Source organism: Anopheles aquasalis, chromosome 2 (assembly GCF_943734665.1).
Source record: "Anopheles aquasalis chromosome 2, idAnoAquaMG_Q_19, whole genome shotgun sequence".
Taxonomy (NCBI): domain Eukaryota; kingdom Metazoa; phylum Arthropoda; class Insecta; order Diptera; family Culicidae; genus Anopheles; species Anopheles aquasalis.
This window is the reverse complement of record NC_064877.1, coordinates 70,757,582-70,777,193: the sequence shown is the minus strand read 5'-3', so window position 1 is coordinate 70,777,193 and position 19,612 is coordinate 70,757,582. Positions and strand designations below refer to the sequence as shown.

Sequence of the window (19,612 nt, the reverse complement as noted above, 5' to 3'; positions counted from 1 at the left end):
AAATCATAACCCCGATCGCGGCGAAAGGGGTTTCGAGTCACTTGGCGAGCGCCTGACCGACAAGCCGCGAGGTTGGTGGGAAATCGAACAAAAATCCCTGAAAGAACACGATGTGTGTCAGCGCTGACCGATACCGGTTGCAAGGGAATTAAGTTGTAAGCCTAATCGATACGGCGCCGAACGCAAAAAGGGACTCACACCCCGTCCCGAATGCAATCGGCACCGAAAGGGCACCGGACAGCGGCGGTGCTGCTGCTGCTGAACAACACAACGACCACCGAATCTGCCCTGTCACTGCCCAGTACGGCGGTTATCTTGATCTGTCAGCTCGAATGTTCCACTCATTCAATCACAACTTGGTCAACCCACCAACCCACCGACAGACAGCCGCGGGCAAACGAATTTTTGATTAATGTGATGTTGCCACCGTGGCGATCGCATATCATGGCGGCGGCGGCGGTGGCGGTCGATTGAATCTCACGGCTCAAGGATAATCCCACTGGGAGGGTTGTGTTCTTGTTGAGGACTCTGAACACCAGCACACCACGGCGAGCTCGGGTTTCGTTCCGTTTCATGAAGAACGTCAATTTTCTTGGCCATCTCCTTGCTCGGTTCACGGTGCAGACAGCTCATGGACGGACGGTAATGAGATTTTGTGTGATCTACGTGAGCAATCGATGCATCCTTTCCTTCACTGGTTCGTTCTACACTTTGCTCTGCTCTGTTCGCTCTCTCCCTGCAGTACGGCGCCCGCGTACCACGGCACGAACTCCGAGGAGCGATGGAATCGATGAAATAATATCGGAAACATAATTGCATCTCATCCCGAGATATCAATGGATCTCGTGACTCTGCTGAGAAGTACGTGGTATGAGAACAGTGAGTGTGATGACGGGTGCCGAGGCTTAAAGTGATTGCTGCCGTTGCATCATGCATCATTCATGTTCAATTTAATCTGGAAATCATTTAGTTGAATCGTAGTGGAGGGAGACACATCGGTGTCGTTGGACTGTTATTAACAAAAGAAGAAATGTCATAAGGAAGGTCTGTGAATGTGAGTGAATTGATTTGGAATAATGTGAAGTCAATGTCTTCATGTACTGCAATGCACTGTATGCAGGGATAATTCATAGTTTTACTCAAATTGTTTTACTCAAACAGGTTGTATTCAATTCCAATAGCGCCTGCCAACCCATTTATTAAATACAATTGATGATGTTCCAAGGACATGGAGTTATCAGTATTTATCTTAAAGCATCATCACAATGTTACCAAACCAGCTGTAACCTAAGGGCACAGACAAAAGGGTGATAAAGATAACATTTCCTATTACACCTGATCCGTTTAGTCTTCAAGGGTTCTTAAGTATTTTCTATACAAAAATTGGTGAAAGGCATTGTATGCTACAGTTTAGCCAGTTTACTCGGGCCAGCCTGGTTCCTATCTCTTATTTGTCCCTGGCTAATCGTATTAGTATAAAAAAAAAACATGGTCATTTATTTAATCTTATCTGCCAGCCTTTACCCCGAGAACAAAGCTGTTTCCATCTTTCAAAGCTCATATCCTCTGTTTTTGTTTTTACTGGCACTAATGGAAATGATTTTCATTATTCCTTTTTTGGGTTCGTGAGCAATGTTGGTAACAAAACATTTATGTAAGCTCTCTTTCATTTAACAGCATGTATTCCTTATTTACATATGTTTACGTCTGTATTGATACTCAAACAAGAATAAAAACTGGGGAATGGTAGTAGCAGAAGCGTACGAATAAAGAAGAAATTTAATTGTTTGCTTAAACACTAGCATTCAAAACGAAATGGTCTCGAGAGTCAATCTGACATACTTTTCTTTAGTTCACACAATAAATGAGTTGAAATATCGAGCAACCGATACTACGGCATTTCTGTTTCATTTACGAGGCATTTTAACGACCAGCAACAATTTGGTAAATTCAAGCAATGCCATCATTACTCTTCCCACAGAGCTCAAGCATAAAACGAACATCACAAATGGCCAGCAATTTGGCGCTAATGACCAATTACGATTTAAAACTATTTGTGCGGATCGATCGGCAGGATCAAAATCCCATTCGCGCCATAAAAATCATCGAACCGACCGTTGCGATGAAACAACATTCCCCCGCAGCAGCAGCAGCATCTTATTAGCCCTCGAGAGCATACCGCGACTGCGGCTGGGTGTCATTCGAGTGTCAACCTTTAATCAACCAATGATGGTCCCGCAGCCGCCACGTCGACCATTAACGGGTTCATGGGACTGTATTCCGCCTGTGAACCTCCCATCTCCACCCCCACTTCCCCTTCCTTCATCTTCTACCGGTCGTTTGATGCCGCGAAACATAAGCCAAATTAAATTAGTCCAACATTTCCATTTGATCCCCAATTTTTAAACCCCTGCCACCAACACGCCCTGCCAAAAGCCCCATCATCATCACCATCACCGATACCAACGCACGCACGTAGCAACCGGAACCCCCGGAGGCCCTGGAAAGTTTGAATACCGCGTGAGGCGGTTCAATTATGAGCCAAGCTAATGAAACGGAGCGAAGCGCGCCAAAAATACCTTTCGCGTGCTCGGGGCACCGGAAAAAAGGGAACCAAAGAGATCACAGAGCAGAGCTTTGTGAATGGACCGGGGGGAGAGGAGAGACAGAGTACGATACGCTCCAACGAGCCAACAATCGTCTTTCATTAATGCACTTTTGTACGCCTTTTTAAGCCCACCCCGCTTACGTTTCCATCCCCGAGGCATCCTTTTTATGCTCTGCCTCTGCCTCTTCGTCTACGGTTCCATTCAACAACTGTGGCAGCAGCAACAGCAGCAGCAACCACCGCAGCCGACAACAAAACAAGCATAAAGATGAAATTGAATTCCAAAAACGCAAGCTTCCAAAACAGAACAGGCCATGCCAGGCCAGGTCCTTAAACACTTTATTAATGACCGAGCCCATTGTCCGGGAGCAGCAACAGCAGCAGCAGCAGCAGCAACAGCACCGTGCCAGCGGTTGGGATCATTTTTAACGTGCGGCCATTTAACACCGGTAACCTCCGTCCCTCTTCCCTCACGATGACGCACAGGTGGTGAGCAAATAGGATTGGCACGGGCTCACCGGGCACGAGCAGCGAGTGATAAAAGATTGTATCATATTTTCGTTCGCTTGATTGAACGCTGCAGCATTGGCACCACAGCGAAGGGCGGACACCGTCACCGTCGTCGTCGGCGTTCCGTTGATAAATTGTCTCACATTAACGTTCGAGCCTTATCGGTCTCGTAGATCGTCGCAGCAGCACACGTTGTGCAGTGTGCGCGCTCGCACCTGAGCCCGTGGATGATTCACGTACAACTATGCTGCTACTGAGCATAAAAGGTAGCAGCCAGTGAGCTTAGAGTGTTGTGGGGGTTTTCCCAGCGCAATTCGCGCGCAATGTCCCAATAGATCCAACCCTAAAGGGGATGCATTGTTGCACACGGACTCACTCACATCACGTTGCATCAATAAAACCGCTCAATTGCGAGCCCCCCCCCCCCCTTTCGCGTGTGATTCGTGCGATTTGCCACGAAAGGAAGTGGGCTCTCTCCCTCTCTCTGTGTGTCGGATCGCCACATCCATAACCGGACCGGACATCGAGGTACGCGGCTGGTGTGCGCATGAGTCCGCGGGCGCGATTTTCCCATGGATCCCATCGCAAGGTCGCATCGCAGAATGCCGTCAATCCGCGTTCCGAGCCAACACCCGACATGAGATAAGAGCATCGGTTCCGAGCATACCGAGAGGACGCGAGAGCTGGTCCGGAGCCTCAACCACCATCAAGCGCAATTACCAACAACCTCACCGAAGGTCACCAACAAACGGCCTTCGATGTCCGCGGTCCACCACTTTGCACCAGATAACTCATGGATCTTCCCTTCGAGCCACTCGAGGAAGGCACGCCAGGAGTGTCTGGACCTCTTCTCGACCAATGCCGCCATGACAGAGAGAGAGAGAGAGAGTGAGAGCCGCGTGCGGCGTTTGAGGGTTGCTGCAGCCAGCGGGTAAACGGCAAAGCAAACGCTTTGGCACCGTGACACCGAGACCTAGTTGCGAAGGTGCGTGGAAGGTGAAGTGGTACTCGTTGCATCACGCCCGAGATCCGTCACCTCCGCTGACCGGTGGACATTGCGCTGACAGGTGCAACGATCGTGGCGACTGTCTGCGAGTTCCAACTGCAGCCGCAGCAGCAGCCACCAACAGATCCATCATGCGCTCGGTCGATCGGTCGGTTATGATCGTCTCTCCCCGGGGCGATCAGCATGTCAGACTGACTAACTGACTGGCCGGCGACAGATTAGCCACCGAACTCAGTCTGCTAAGGCTAGGATCCGCCCAAATCCGCCGCCCGGTGGGCAGGGCTGCTGTTGCGATCGCGTTTCTAATCCGTGTCACCAGGGGTCTGGCCACCTGCCGGACCGGATCGGCAAGGTTGTGGCGTCGCCTTACACCCCACACGGCCATGGCTCGATCTTGTTGACCCATTACTCGACACGCCGGGAGGGGGTTGAGGTTTTTTCTTCAGAAAAAAAATAACAAAACGGAACACCAGGGAATAGGGTGTTGGTGGAGGCCTAATGGTGTCCCATTGTCGTCATCGATAGTGCATTAAACAGCCGCTAATGCAATGATAACGTCGCGCTCGCGCTTGATTGTGATTGCGAGCGTGTTTTGGACAAGTGTTTACGCGGTTTTGGGGCAGAGTTCATCACGGGATTGGTGGTCTATTCCCACGCCGTGACGCCGGGCCGGCCAGTGACGACCGGCATTTAGCCACAAAAACGGAACCAGTGACCAGATCACGTGGGATGATTGGCTAGCAGACTATCTTGGGGGGATTGATTCGATGCCTTGTTAGCCCCTGGAGCTCCAAGCTGGACATGTTAAGAGTGGATTTAGCAGATGATTGATTATGGTTGGTGGTTGGTTTCAACGATGGAAGTACCTTCGATGCACAGGTGTACTTGGGAATGTCAAGGCAGGATTTGTGGTATATGTTCTTGAGTTTACCGATAAACAATCCTCTGCATTGCAGACCTAGATTAAGTAGATTTCATATTTCATATTTCATTTCGTAGCGCTGCTACATCGAATCTTACATTGAACCACACCTAGCACAAGGCTCCGCCGTTTCTGTCAAAGGTATGCAATGTTCAAGCCTGATATTATCATGATTTGAAAGTGTGCTGATGTTATGTGCACTTTTCTAATGAAGGTGTAGCTGGCAAAATAATGGCTATAAATATGATTCAGTGAACCATTTCATTGTTATTAGATGATAAAACATTATCGCTCAATTAGGTAAAAACAATACCAAATCAAGATGAAAATGGATCAATTTTTTGATATGTTCTGAAACAATTCAACAGACACTCTACTGTAGAAATTGAACATCTTTTTAACTACAACAAATTAACTGGATAATGCATTAAAAAGATTCCTTCGCAAAGAAAGCAATTAAAAGGTTCCTTCAATGTTCAATACCAGCACCTTTTGATCTGTGACCCAATTTAATTAACAATAAATTTCTAATAAGTTTTCGATTGATAGATCCAACAATCCACTTGTGTTTTTTCCTTTGAAGCGAAAGCTTCTTATTTTTTGTAACTCAAATCACCAAATGTTCCCAAAATCCTCTGAACTCTTTCGCTAAATCATCTGAAATCCTTGGCTAAGCTACGTAAATAGCCCACTAGCACCCAGCTGTTCATTGTACCAACAAGCTACTACAATAGACGTGGCGACAAAAAAAACTGGAACCACCTAACAGCTACTCAAAATCACGCGCCATTTCAACACGGATGGCCGGTAAAAGCTGCCTCTTGTCAAAAGGTGCAACGTCACAAATCGCTACAAAATGACATCATCACTGCCGTGGCAATGGGTGCGTTGTTTCTTGCACTGCACTCCACCACCTACCATCGCCCCGGCAGCAAACAGACTGCACACTAATGAAATGCAGTTATGCTCGTGGCATCAAATCCTCGACGCGCTGGTGGTGACGCTGACGAATCAATCAGCCGCTCCAGTCAGCGGGAAACATGGTATGCCGCATCGTCAACGTCATGCGCCAGGCGAGTGGGATGCTGACGAACACCTACACCGCCGGAGAACGTACACGGGCGTGATGATGCACCTGGGTCGGTTTACTTGTCGGTGCTTGGTGTTGTGCCGTCGCGTCGGGACTCGATGCAGCGAATGACATCGTCAGCAATTTTGAAGCCAACGTACACCAACGTTATCAGAATGCAACCTCTTTCTGGAGCTGAAAGTCTAGATTCTGCTGCCCAAAAAGGATGCGAGCTAGAGCTCGCAGACGGCTAAGCATTGGCTAGACAGGTGGTCAGAGAAGCACTTTGGGCGGGACTATCTTAAGCCCAGCGCAACCCTTTTCGTTGAACAGCATTTCAAACACATTGTTCACACACTTGGAGCGCTGCATTCACGCTCCACACAAGTGCCATTCTCTCGCCGATGAAGTGGCGCCCTTTTGTCGAATTACAGCTCGGTGAATAGGGGCCGTAATTGAGCGCACTACCACGCCATTCCTTGTCCCAGATAGCAGATCCGGGCCTCACAATGACCTCGCGGCTGGATTGTTTGGAACGGAACGCGCCCTTGATGTGAACCAGCCACTACGCTACGGTACTACGGTTTTTGGCCCTTGGCTGCTTAAAGATGGCTACGGCATCGTTTGAAAAATGTTTGATTTATCGTCCACTCCCGGCATCGTCTCGGGAAGGGTGGGATTTGAGGTGGATTTACAGAAGTGGAAAGCACACGGATCGGAACTATTAAGCGACACCCATACGGTCGTTTAGCTTCGTCGAGATGCACCCAGCTGTGAACGCACTGAGTACCACCATCCTCTACCATTCCAGGATGCTGTTGCAACTCACACGCAAAGGAGCATGCGGCGGGATATGCAACCATCGTAGTAACATCGAACGACCGGCTTAGGTGAACCGGAGAGAAGCTGGAAGGTAATTTCGTACAGCAGACCCGAGCGGTCAACCTATCTGGCCCTGGTGATAGCTTATGGGGTCGTCTGCTTGAGACTAAGCCTGCTTGTAGGGATTTGTATTCTCGGTCCGGAATGAAAGACTGGCCGGCCAGTATCCTCTACTTAGTGTCGCTAGGCAAAGGGGGTCGTAGAAGGACATCTGCACCAGGTGGTTAAATGTCAATTGCAATTTCAACTTTTCGACAAGAGAATGAGAGCTTTGGGTATTAAATGCGTTGTGTTTTAAAGCTTTCTGCAAGAAGAAGAGCGATAAATTATAATTTGAGGGAAGCGTTTTGCTTAATTCAGAAGCTTCAATTTAACTTCAAACTCAATTTATGTTTGAAATAAAAGAGTTTTATTATTAAAAGGAAACGACTAGCTCGTAGCTCGTATTTCAAGACACAGACAAGAATAAGCACTTTTAAAAGCTATTTAGTAGTTAATTGATCGAAAAATGGTCGAGGCAAGCAGTAGAAAACAGTACAATTTGGCGTATGAAAAGAACAATTTGGCAAACCATTTACACTCTGTTTGAAAAACATATAAACACAATCACCTTTTCATACTGATGCTAACAACCGAACAAACAAATGCAGTAAAATGTACCAAATGGCCCATAAATGAAAAGATTGTGACTCATGGAGTTGGTTCGATTTACTTCGACAATTCTGCATTCACGAGCAGAAAAAATTCGACTTAAAAACTTAAAGATAAATAAAGTAAGATGAGAAAAATGCGAGCATATGATATTTTTACGGATGGCGCAGGAAAATTCCTCCATAAAGCATTGGACTCGACATTCCATTTTCATCGGACCTTCAGTCGATCATTTTGTGACTCAAATTCAAATCACTCATACTGCAATCTGCGTTGCTATCTGTCCTTGGTTAATTCAACAACCCACCGCTCGATTGGATTAAGCTGGGGATTGATTGCACATTTGAAAACGCATTAGGACTGGCTCAATCCGTACAGACCGATTCCGAAATTGAGCTGCACCACTTCGGTAAATCGGCACCGATACTTGAGCCACTAATCGAATTGCAACGATTGCACCAACAACACCCTCCGACGGTCGGTCATTTTTGATTAATCGTTTCACGGCTGATTAGTGGGTTCGGTTTCGAATCGCAATAATGCATTTATGCTGTTCGACCAAGCCGCTCTTGCCGTCGATCTGCTATCAGTGTGTGTCCCTTTGGGAGATATCCGACGCCAGATTCAACTCCTACGAGACGGACGGGACCTGGGCTCTTTAGTACCCTTCCTCTCTTTCTCTTTCGCTCTCTCTCTCTCTCTCTTTCTGGGTCTGGGAGTAAGTGAACTGTGAACTCGCAACAAACTTAAGCACAAACCGGGGCGTCCCGAGGCGCAGCATTGCGTCGCGTAAACATGGAGCACCGAGCGTCGTCTAGGGGTCACCCACCACCACCACCACCACAACCATTCGTCACCCCTCTCACACGCCCGATAGCGACAGCTCGCGCGACGACATTTAAAGACCCGACCTTCCGCAACGACATCGATGCAACGAGAGCGATCCCTCCCTCCCTCCGCCCTGGCGATCCGACCTATGATACCATTTCGCCTGCGTCCACAACCATTCACGCACTCATTCACGCGTGCATTCTCTCTCTCGCTCACACTCCCACTTCTTTTCGATCATGTTTGTGTCCCCTCCTCCGCACGCACGAACCGATCGTACGCACGCACATGTTTTGGGGTTGGAAGCTGGAAGCGCAGCAGCTATATAAAGTGCAGCGATTGCATCGGAACGGTATCAAAGTTGAGTTTGCCTTCGGTTCAACCGCACACACGCAGGTTCAATCGGTGTCTCAGTTTCAGTGCTTCAGTCACTCCTGTCAGTCAGTCAGTCAGTCAGAGTTCATCTCTTCAAAAACCACCAAGATGTTCGCAAAGGTAACAACCAAACAACCAACCGTACCGTTACAGTACAGCATCGGTTTAGAATCGATGAAGCATCCTCTTAGAGTCGAGTCAACCTCCCATCCCTTCGTATCCTTGTAAAGATTCTGTATCCCTGTCGAGTTACGTTTTATCAAGAGTTGCTTGTCTGAGCACGATGGTTCCACGGAGCTCGAGAGCTTGAAATCCGAAGCGTCGAGTGCGAAGCGCGAAGGATTCGCAGCACGACAGAGAGCAAACCATCTGCCGGTGGATGGTAAACATAATTTGATGTCGAAAAGTTTTTCTCACGTTCACCACATTCCTCCATGACTCTTGCGTCTGTGTGTGTTTATGTGTGTTGTGCCCGCACTTCGACTTTGGTGGAAGGATGAAAAGTTCCGCGCGCCCCCCAAGGATACATTCTTGTGGTTCAGAGAGTTCAGAGCACACGACGGATCTCGATCTTAACCTTCCCTTTCTGCTCCCTTCCCATGGATGGTCCCAGAAGGCAAATCAGTGGCCAATGGTGGTCCGGGGAAATCCCTATTCCATCACACAATTAGGAGTTGAAGTTGTTGCTTGTTTGCGGCCACACGGTCCTGACTTCTTAAGTGTCTTAAGGGATGAAGCGGAAGACGAATTGCGATTTGTTTGTAAGTGAAAGTCACAGAAAGACGCAAATCAGAGACCAAGCAGCCGCATTGGGTTGTAATAGCAATCCTTTCCTAATGCGCTGCTTTTGCGGAGCGAAGTTTCACTCCCAATCCTCGAAGAATCCTGGAGCTCAGCTCCAATCCTCCGCTGGAATCTGCATCTGGAGGTGATAAAAATGAATTAGCGCGGGGTGCTTGGTAGTTCCGCTTTTGCGCTCGAGTTGGCCCCGAGTTTACATTCATTAGTTATTCAAATTAAAGGAACAACATTAAGGCGTCTAGTCGCGAGACGCAAGGCAGGAAGAGCTTAAAGGACAGCATCCGACAGAACCGTGAACGCCCTTCCCTCAAGCAGTGCCGCTTAATTAAGCTGCTTGAACGCAATCCAAAGGTCAAAGAGCAAAGTGTGAGTGAGTCTGTGTGGTAGGGAACACGTTAGCAAACTAGCAAAGTGGCACCGTTTGCAGTTTGCAGACCACCATTTCTGCGCCAGAGAGAATCATGAATAATTGCTCCAAACGACAACAAACGCAAAGCGTTTCGTTCGTTGCCTTATTTAAGATTAAACGAAATGCGCTGTTGTGGCGAAGGGATCCTTTCGACGTTCCTGAAGTCTCGACGTCGTTGTCTCGAACTTCGCGAACCGCACCGGAAGCTGCTGCCTCTTACGGAGAAGAACCGTAGACCTGTAAATCCTCATCCCGTGCAGAGCAACTATTGCTACAATGCTGCCGCATGCCGGAAAGAGGATCGGGGAGGCGTTTCCAACGGAACGGAGATAAGGATATCCGCTTCCAACCGTTCGAAGGATATACCCCGCGAACGGGAAGGTGATTTCAGCGGAAGCAAACGTGTGCATTGGGCTTTGCATCGCATCGGTTGAGAGGCGCTCGGTTGAGTTGTTCGTGACATTGGCCTGACGGAGGATTCGATTAACGCCTCGTGCCAACTTCTACACGAACCAGGAAGGTACAGAGGATTGAGGCCATGCCAAGCTGTCCACTGTTCAACGATGCCCCGGAGCGCAAAACAACGGCCAAGACGATGGACAGATCAACGTCGGATTGAATTCACCGTCAGATCGTTTGACGTCTTCGCAAGAAGTTTGCGCAAAACATGGCATCCCATTATCACCGCCCCTGCTCCCCTTTTTTCCTTTCGTGTTTCTTTCTCTTTCATCCTCTCCAGGGATTGGCAGAGTTTTTTTTCCCCCTTGGAAACGATGTCGTGAAGAGGAGCGGGTGACAAATCGAGAAAACAATTCGAGACAACGGCGATGGCGACGACGACGACGTCGGTTAGTCAGCCGTCAGATCGGATTCACCGATCCGATGACCAATCGCGGCGTCCTTCCTGCCGGGAGGCCAGAATGAGGCACACTTTTCTGTTGTTCGAGATTGGCTTGATTTTCGCCGGAAAACAGATTGATTCCGGTGTCACCAAATCCCGAATGCGATTTGTTTCGCTCTTCTTTGTTGCTCCCCAGGCGGTGGGTGGCAGATTGTCTCCCGTTGTGCGCTTGTAGAGCGCCTTGTCCTACCAGCGGCTCATCGTCTCAATGATTTATTCATTAAAAAAAAAGCTTCAGATTGTTTTCGGTGTGGAGGAACATGGAAACCAACTTTGCTTTGCCCGCGGTTCGGACGTTCATTAGAAAGTTCCTTTAGCTGTTCCGGTCGGTCCCATTTGTAGTTTCAGGTCCTTGCTGATTGGACCTGGCAGTGTTTGGTTGTTCCAAACCATTCCAAGCTATTCCTTTTCGAACGCTTGCCGACCTAGCATGATCGGTGATACCAGAAACAGACAACAAGCTACGCGAGGAAGGTCACTTTCTTCCAGCAGCCAACCCACGTTGTCAGTAAATCGATGAAACACGGCTTCCGGTCGCCAACCGGTCCACCATACTTTGCATTTCAACCCCGGAATTCGGCAAGAGTTCGGCACGGAAATCTTCAAACTTTCATATCCGGTCCTATTTCTCCTGAGAGGGTGGTTAAATGGTGATGATGAATGGAATGAAGGGGGTGGTGGGACGAACATTTCGTCGCTTCATTAAAATTTCACCCACCTCCAGTTGGGTAAGGGTGCCCTTCCTCTCCCATTCCAAAAAAAGCAAACAACCTCGCCTCACCTACCCTTTCCATCTCGCGGCCAGTCTCTGACCAGTTCGCCGCAAATTTTGTATTCGATTTGGCCAAAACAGGTGGCCCGATGATGCGGCATCATCATCGTTCGTGGTGCTCTGTTGGCCAAGAGTCCATTTGGAAGATTAATTCAAGGAATGCAATTTCGTCGAATGACTTCTTCGTGGCCCGTTGCTCCGTGGCCCTTTGCGGCCCTCTATGGTCTATGGCTTCACCACAAACGTACTGTTAACTACGCCACCGCTACGTGGCCCTTTCTCAACACTCCCGTGCTCCTGCTCCGACGGAAAGGGATGGTCCAACGGTGAATCGCGAACGCGTTTCGCGCCCAACCGCCGGGGTTATGGCCCACCGTGGCGTCCTGAGGTGAAATGGTAATGGAATTCGATTTATTTCAATCATCCGTTCACTGTCTGTGTGGTTGTGTGCCAGTGAGAGAGTGGGTCCACATACAGCGCCGGGCGCTCTGTTGCCAAAAAGGAACTCTTTTGCTCCCTTTTGCGTCGCGTCTTGTCGGTACGTTGGCCGGTGGAAGCCGGTAGAGAAGCAGGGCGGTGTTGGCCCAAAAAAAAAAGTGCTCGATACAGAGATCGTGCTCGACGGTGAATCGAACTTCTTGCGGTTCGCACCACATGAACTCAGAACATTCTGCTGCTCGCTGTGTTTGTGTTTGTTGTTCGCACCACACCCCCTGAGGGGCGGGGGAGGGAGGAAGGATTTTCAATTTTCACCTCGCCTGAGTTACTGCCTTGCCACCGGAAGGGCAATCGACGGAGAGCGGGGTCCTCCTTTTGGGAGTTCGGTTCGGTTTGGGAGGAAATTTCATTTTCCTCCAAAACAACCCACACGAGCTCGAGAGCTCGATCGATTCGTGGCATTCTTTGGAGTGCAGTACGGTCCAGCACACCAGGATTAGCCTTGTGGTAGTTTCGGATATTTCGATTCTGCCGCCATTGTACAATAAAGTTCATAAATAAACACTTCCACTACTCTCTCCGATGGGGATGTTGCTGTGGCATGTTTCAGACACCTTCCGTGCACTCTAGAGTGCCTCTCTGCGGAGTTCATTTCCACCACAAACGAGACACTTAACGACCAAAGGATCATGGTGGCGATAGGCACACCGGCGATCCCAGTTAGTCCGAGATATTAATGGTCCGTTCTGGAACTTTTTCGGACACAAGATCCTCGGTCCATTCTATTCTTGGCCAGCTCCGTGTCTAGGTGACACTAAATTTTCGTGGTAATGGACCGACCGCAGCCAAGGTCACAAGTTTCGGAAGAAGAACCCTCCCAGACACAACTTTACAGACAGACAGAGAGGGAGAGAGAATGTGCGGAGTGCCTTCTTCACAACAAAATTATGGAAATGCTCTGACGTCGCACCGTAGTCTGGTTAAGCGAGGCGCTCCATTACTCTGACACTGACGCTGAGCTGTCGGTTCAAACCATCATTACGATCGGGTAAGATCCGAACATCGGCACCAGCATTACAGCGAGCGAGCGCCCACGATGTAATTCCACCTCCATATCACCATTTACCATTCTCTTTACCGCCTTCGCTTTTGATGCTTCGCTTCGGTAAACAGCATCCGCCCTCACCAACATCCTTCTGACGAGCGAAATTCAGTTTCCTTCTCAATTACCAAAGTCCAAAAAAGGTCGAATGTTGAGGTGTACGTGTGCTTGGTTGAAGCTTGAAGTGCACTTGACATGCCCCCGGTTTGCGTGGTAGAGCGTGGAAATGAAATTAATTTAATCACTTCACACAACCAACAAACAAGAAAAACGGGGAAACCGATTCTCCTACCTCCTCCCAAGCCACCACGCAGCCTTTACAAACAGTTGTTTACCGGGCGCCTCCATCGAGCGGACACAAACAGTTCAATCATCAGGTCCGGACCAACGCCCGTCAGTCTGTGGTGTTTTGGCTATCGGTTTTGACGCAACGCTTGTGCCCAACCCCCCCAGTCATCTTCAGCAACCAGACAGCAGGAGCAGCAGCAGGAGCATAATACGATAAGCGCGTCCTAGCGTGCCCAAGATTCGATTACGCACATCGGGGTCCCGAGCAGCAGCAGCAGCACGTCGTAAAACAGGGCTGACACACGGTGTGTGGTGACGGTGAACGTGTGCAATCCACGTGGCCACCGCCCGAGACCGAGGACTCTCCCGGGCGGTCCATTCCCGATTGCGAGATTGTGCACGAACGCAAGAGAGAGAGAAAGACGCCGCTGCTGATCGAGCATTTCTTTGCGTTTGCGTGGCACCCTCGTGGTTGGATTTAAATATGGTTAAAAGGGGGAGGGAGGGGGGAGTTTGGTATGCTACACCAGCACCGCCACCGCCACCACCACTAGCGGTGCCTCTTCTTTGGACGATTCGATTACTCAAATCAATCGATCGGTGCTTGTGGATTCCTGGTGAGCTTCCATGCAGCTCAGGGGCCCACAAGCAACACAAAAGGATCACCCCTAGACACGTGGCCTCCCTTTTGACCCCTCCCTTCCCACTATAATCCTCGCGTACTCGTTTGGTAATCCTTTTATTAGCGAACCGGGAGAAATCGGCATTCATATGTCATGCAATAACGAGGACAATCACGTCTTCGTCGTCGTCGTCGTCGTACGTCGTCATCATCGTCCGTAGGTCGTCTTTGTGCTGCTTGAGACCGTGAGAAGGAAGAGCACATGTATGTGTGCGGGCGTCGAGTGTGCTGGCTTGGCAGAGATTTAGCCCCCACTATAAGCCATCAGCAAGATGGTGAACGATTGGGCGATCGTCCGAGAGCGCGCGCTCCAAATTATAAGCTGACCACAATGGCGACCAACAACATACAGATTGAACCTCTCTGAGCCAAATTGAATACATTCCCGCCCGCAAAATCTTTCCCCGGGCTGGCTACAGAGGAAACTACTCATCTGGTAGCTCCCGATCCCAGGGACTCCCAGGGCTGGAGTTGGGAACACAAAAAAAAATAATGAAAACCAGCGCTCGCTTGCTCCCGGGGGGTGAATGCAACCGAAATTGCATGCAAATGCCATGCTCCACGGAGCGCGATGCGTCGACCGTCCGTTTTTCGGGTCCAACCGGACGCGAACGGGAGGAAAAGCGGATCGAATAACCTCTGCTCCTCTTCGCCACCAGAAGGACACAGCAAATAAGTGAATCCGGTTCATTCACGTTTCACGGATTTAATTACCAGCGACAGGAACAGGAGCAGCATCAGCAGTCCTTTCGCTGGCAGCGCTTTTGATCCGGAGAAGGATGGAGAAGAATGAAGAAGAAAAAAAAAACAAATTAAATCCAACGCAAATCCCACGCCAAAAAAGCGGGGAGTGGAAAATGCGACCGACGCTCCAACCAACAACATCACACCGGCAGCATTAACGGCACACGCCGGTCAAATATTTGGCGGTCCGGAGCGCGAGTGAACGCAAACTTTCGGCGGCGTTTTTTTTCCTTCTAGCGTCCGTTGCTGATGATACTTCTGATGATGCTACACTCTCTTTGAAGGTTGGCGAGCACCTTTATCGTTGACGGACTTTTCGGCTCCCGGTTTTCCCTGACATCAAATCCCTCCCGGAGGTTCATCTTTACGCGTTGATGGGGCCAGAAGCCGCTCGGTTGGATGGATTCTCTCTCGTTCGTTCCTTTTTGATTCTCGCTTTTTTGCGAGTCTCTCTCTTCTTTAAACACACTTTCACCTTCAGATATTTCAATCCCTGTGATTAAGGGTATCGATCCAAGGCATCGATTTAGTCATCAGGGAGCTGGCACACCCCAGGGAGTCCTCGCCTTGACGAGTGAAAATTGTTTTCCGAAAATAGCCTCTCCCTGTGGATCGTCTGGCAAAAGCTCATTTTCCATCAAAGTTTTCCCCGAAAATTTCAAACTTTTCACGATGAGTTTCGACCCCCCTGCTCCGTCGATCTAGAGAGAAGTAGCTCATCTTACCTCACCACAACAGCTCGGTCAGCACGATTGTGCGCCGCAAAACTTGCACCGCCAGCAAAAAGCTTTATTGCAGTTTGAAGTTTGCATCAAGATGGCTGCGAGCTATTCTCCTGATTCGGGCGACTATAGGTCTGGAGGGGCCTTTACGACACCCCGACGCCCATTAACCATCTACGTGGCAGCTGTTGTGGTGGCAAAGCGGTGACCAAACGATTCCGATGACAAGTTGAGATCGTTCGAGGGTATTGTCAATTTCGCAAAGCGATTTCTAAGTGCCGACGCCACTCGCCTCGCGAATCGTTTCAATATTCAAAGAGATGGCGACCGAGATGGCTTTCGCGTCACGGGAAAGTCGCATTGAAAGTTGAAAGAAAAGTGAAGAAAAGTCGCGCCGCTAATCGATGAGCAACAACAACAGCAACTTCAACAAATTACTTTCCTAAGTAGATCAACAAATTCCCTCGTTTTCCCCTGGCGCTCCGTTTCCGTCGTTGAGGCGCTTATTGAATCCCGTTCATTACAGGTGATTAAAAGCGCGTTTCAGTCGCGGGTATTTGTGCCCGACCACCCCCTCGCTTCTGCGTCATTTTTGGTATCCCCCCGCGAAACAAACTCTCGCCCGCAAAGTTTCCGAGAACCGTTCAACCTACTTTTTGCTCACCGAACCGTATCCCCCACATTCCGAGCCATCTCCTGTGTTCGCCATCTTTGAAAGTTTCCGTCAAGGCATTCCCAAACGGCGATGGTACATTTGGTACGGTGCCTTGTCTTGTGACCGAACGCCAGGAAACACCAAGACCGTGCCGTGCCACCACGTGCTCGCTGGCGCGCAATACGCAACAACCTTTTGTTGCGAGCAGGAACACCTCCAACCGAAGGGAAGCCGATGGAACAATCCTAGCTGGAGGAGTAGAATGAAGCGAAACGCGGTGAGGTTGCTGGGTCGAGACAATGAAGCATCAATACGCGAGAGCGCGTACAATTACCTCCGCCTCCCTGCCCCGCGAAAACGCTATGATGGAAGCGCATGTGGTGAAGCGTGAAAAATCTCTGCGTGAAAATTACACCCCAAACCCACGGCCAACATTCTTCCCAGCAGCAAGGAAGCCCCCCGGTGGCCTCGGTGGTGTTTGTTGGATTGATTTGAAAACACTCTCCGCAAGGCGCAAGACAAGATGGAGGGTTTTTGGGGGGATGGTTTCAATTTCTACTTTTCACCGCCCACCCCGGGCACCCTCCTCTCCCTCATCGCAAACGCTCGGAAAACATCTGTGAAGCAAGCGTTCGTTTAATTTTTGGGCGACATCGAGCGTCGCCGTTTTGTTATTGCAACAAAGGACTCTTCGAGTTCGTACGAGACCTTGCTTGGTTGTTTGACAGAACACAGCACCCCTACCACTCCACTCTGAGGGTGGTGGTTTCAACCGATTCGCAAACTTCTCTTCGCGGTTTGAAGGAGTGGAATTTTTCGGAAAAAACACTCCAAAATGCCATCCTCCTTTAGGGTATAGGGGGGGTGAATGAATCGAATCCTGCTGCTCCAAATAACACTTCTTCCATGCCCCTTTCTTTTCTTTTTTACTTTCTTTGCCTGGGCTCGCAGGTATTCGTCGTCCTGGCCGCGGTCGCCGTTGGAGTCAACTCGGTCGCCATTGGTGTTGCCGCACCGGCCGCCATTGTCAAGGTGAGTTCAGTGCCGCCAGTCTTCGATAAAGTTTTAATTAATTTATGTCACTTGGAGCAATTGTTTAAAGCATCGCTCTGCTTCCGCCAAAAAGTCCGCCCAAGCTCTCTGGCTCTCTCTCTCTCTGCCTCGCTAACTTGCTCTGCTTCCCTCTCCCCACTGGCATTCCGGTTGCGGTGCTTAACAACAGACCGAGGAGTACGATGCGCACCCACAGTACAGCTTCAGCTACGACGTCAAGGACTCGCTGACCGGCGACAACAAGCAGCAGCACGAGACGCGCGACGGTGATGTTGTGCAGGGTCAGGTATGTCACTGGCAGATGGGCCAGAACGGGGGTGCAGATTAGATTATTCTCACGCTTGCTTGCTATCTCTCTCTCTCTCCCTCTCTCCCCTCGCTAGTACTCGCTGGTTGAGCCAGACGGTACCCGTCGCACCGTCGACTACACGGCCGATCCCATCAACGGATTCAACGCCGTCGTCAGCAAGACCGCTGATGCCGCGATCGTGAAGACGGTGGCCGCTGCTCCGGTTGCGCACGCCGTTGTCGCTCACCATGCTCCGGCCGTGGCTGTTGCTCACGCTCCGATCGCTTACCACGCACCGGCTGCCACCGTTGCCTACCATCATGCTCCGGCCGTCGCCGTGGCACATGCCCCGCTTGCCTACCACGCTCCGGCCACCTACGTCTCGCATGCTCCGGCTGCCTACGTCTCGCACGCCCCAGTCCTGTCGCACGCCCTCTACCACCACTAAGAAGCCGTCGCGGCCATCTGGCGCGCTCCAAACGAGTGGCACCATTGCATTGCACCAGAACAACAACAGCAACAACAACGCACAAACGCACGCACGGCACGAAACACGCAACGAAAGGAAAACACACGCGCACACGCTAGAGATGAGCATAGCTGTTCTTCTTTGGTCCGTGCGTTACGTTTTAGTATTTTGTTTTAATTGTAAAATGGCTGAGCAGCCTGCTCCAGGTCCAACTGCGACCCTGTGGTATCGCGCGCAGCATCGCAGTATTAAGATCCTTTCCTTCTTCAACTACCTCTTCCCTCTCTGTCTCTCTCCCTGTCGTTTCTTCTCTCCTTGGCGATCAACCACGCCGAACCGTACCCAGTGACGGAATAAAGTATTACTTTCCTTCTTCTTTTTTGTTGAACTCCATTGCAACGATCAAAGTGCAAGGAACCTGGAAAAATCACGCTCACGTTCTCTTTCCTGTGCCATGATGACATGATCGAAGCTCGGATCGATGATTATATTGACCTGCAGATTTATGCGTTCTCGTTACTCTACTTCAAAGGAGCTTTCGGTCGTTGGATCGAAGCAAAAGAGTGAAGAAGAAAATCCTTTCGACGATGGTCCACTGAAAGAGCAGCCTTACGGAATCTGTCTTTCAACAGTGTTATAGTATAATTCCTGTAGATCGCTATACCCCAACAGCTTCTGCTGCTCCTTTTTTTTACATAATAATGCTTCAATATTATGTTAGGAAATGAAACCACAACCATCCTCGCATCGTCATCTATACATGTATGTTTATCGTAGCTTGCTTAACTGAACTAAATGCTGTTCAAAAGATGATCTTATGGAGAAATTATTTAATGCAATCCTTTACAGAGATACAAAGCGACCATCATCAATGTCGCTGTAGAATGATTTCTATTTTTAATACCCTTGAGGTGTGTTTTAAGCAGTAAACCCTAAATAAACATGTCGGAGAAAAACCCCAAGAGGAATCTAAGTTGATCCCAAGCAAGCGAGCTGAAAAGCAAACACGTTGCTAGACATGTGACCTACCCCACTGCCCCACCACCTCTTTCGTTTCTACGACCTAAGAGAAACATAATTATCTTTCAAGATTTCGTGTCACTCACTCACGAAGCAGGGAGGAAGCCTGTTCATTCTTCAAGCACTGTTACATAAAATCTCAACCGGAATTGAGGAGCAGCTCAAACCACCACCGCCACCAGATGCGAATTGAACGAAGAAGAAATCCTTTCCTTTTCCGCTTCACTTTTTAACGTAATCCATATTTTCGCCGACGACAAATCAGGGACAACTGATGCGTAGGGATTAGATAGTGACTTCAACTTGCGACTAGCGCTCTCTCTCTCTCGCCCGTTTCCGCCGTGACTTTTGCTACAGTCTGCCATCAGTCGCCATGGAAGGAAAAGGAAAGGATACCGCCAAGCGTAATCTATCTA

At 49.5% G+C, this 19,612-nt stretch overlaps 1 protein-coding gene across 1 annotated transcript; it reads left to right on the top strand.

Annotated features, from left to right (window-relative positions):
• The first annotated feature begins 8,853 nt into the window (after nucleotides 1-8,853).
• Nucleotides 8,854-18,562, top strand: LOC126573407 (larval cuticle protein A2B-like). The gene is made up of 4 exons (XM_050233502.1): nucleotides 8,854-8,971; nucleotides 17,317-17,397; nucleotides 17,588-17,704; nucleotides 17,802-18,562. Exons 1-4 carry the CDS (start codon nucleotides 8,960-8,962, stop codon nucleotides 18,153-18,155), a joined length of 564 nt encoding a protein of 187 aa, XP_050089459.1. The 5' UTR covers nucleotides 8,854-8,959; the 3' UTR covers nucleotides 18,156-18,562.
• Nucleotides 18,563-19,612: the final 1,050 nt, after the last annotated feature.

Bases quoted from the DNA above. Each gene is read 5' to 3' on its own strand.
- LOC126573407 (XM_050233502.1), top strand. The intron at 17,398-17,587 runs GTGAGTTCAGTG...GCTTAACAACAG, and splicing joins CACCGGCCGCCATTGTCAAG to ACCGAGGAGTACGATGCGCA. The intron at 17,705-17,801 runs GTATGTCACTGG...TCCCCTCGCTAG, and splicing joins GTGATGTTGTGCAGGGTCAG to TACTCGCTGGTTGAGCCAGA.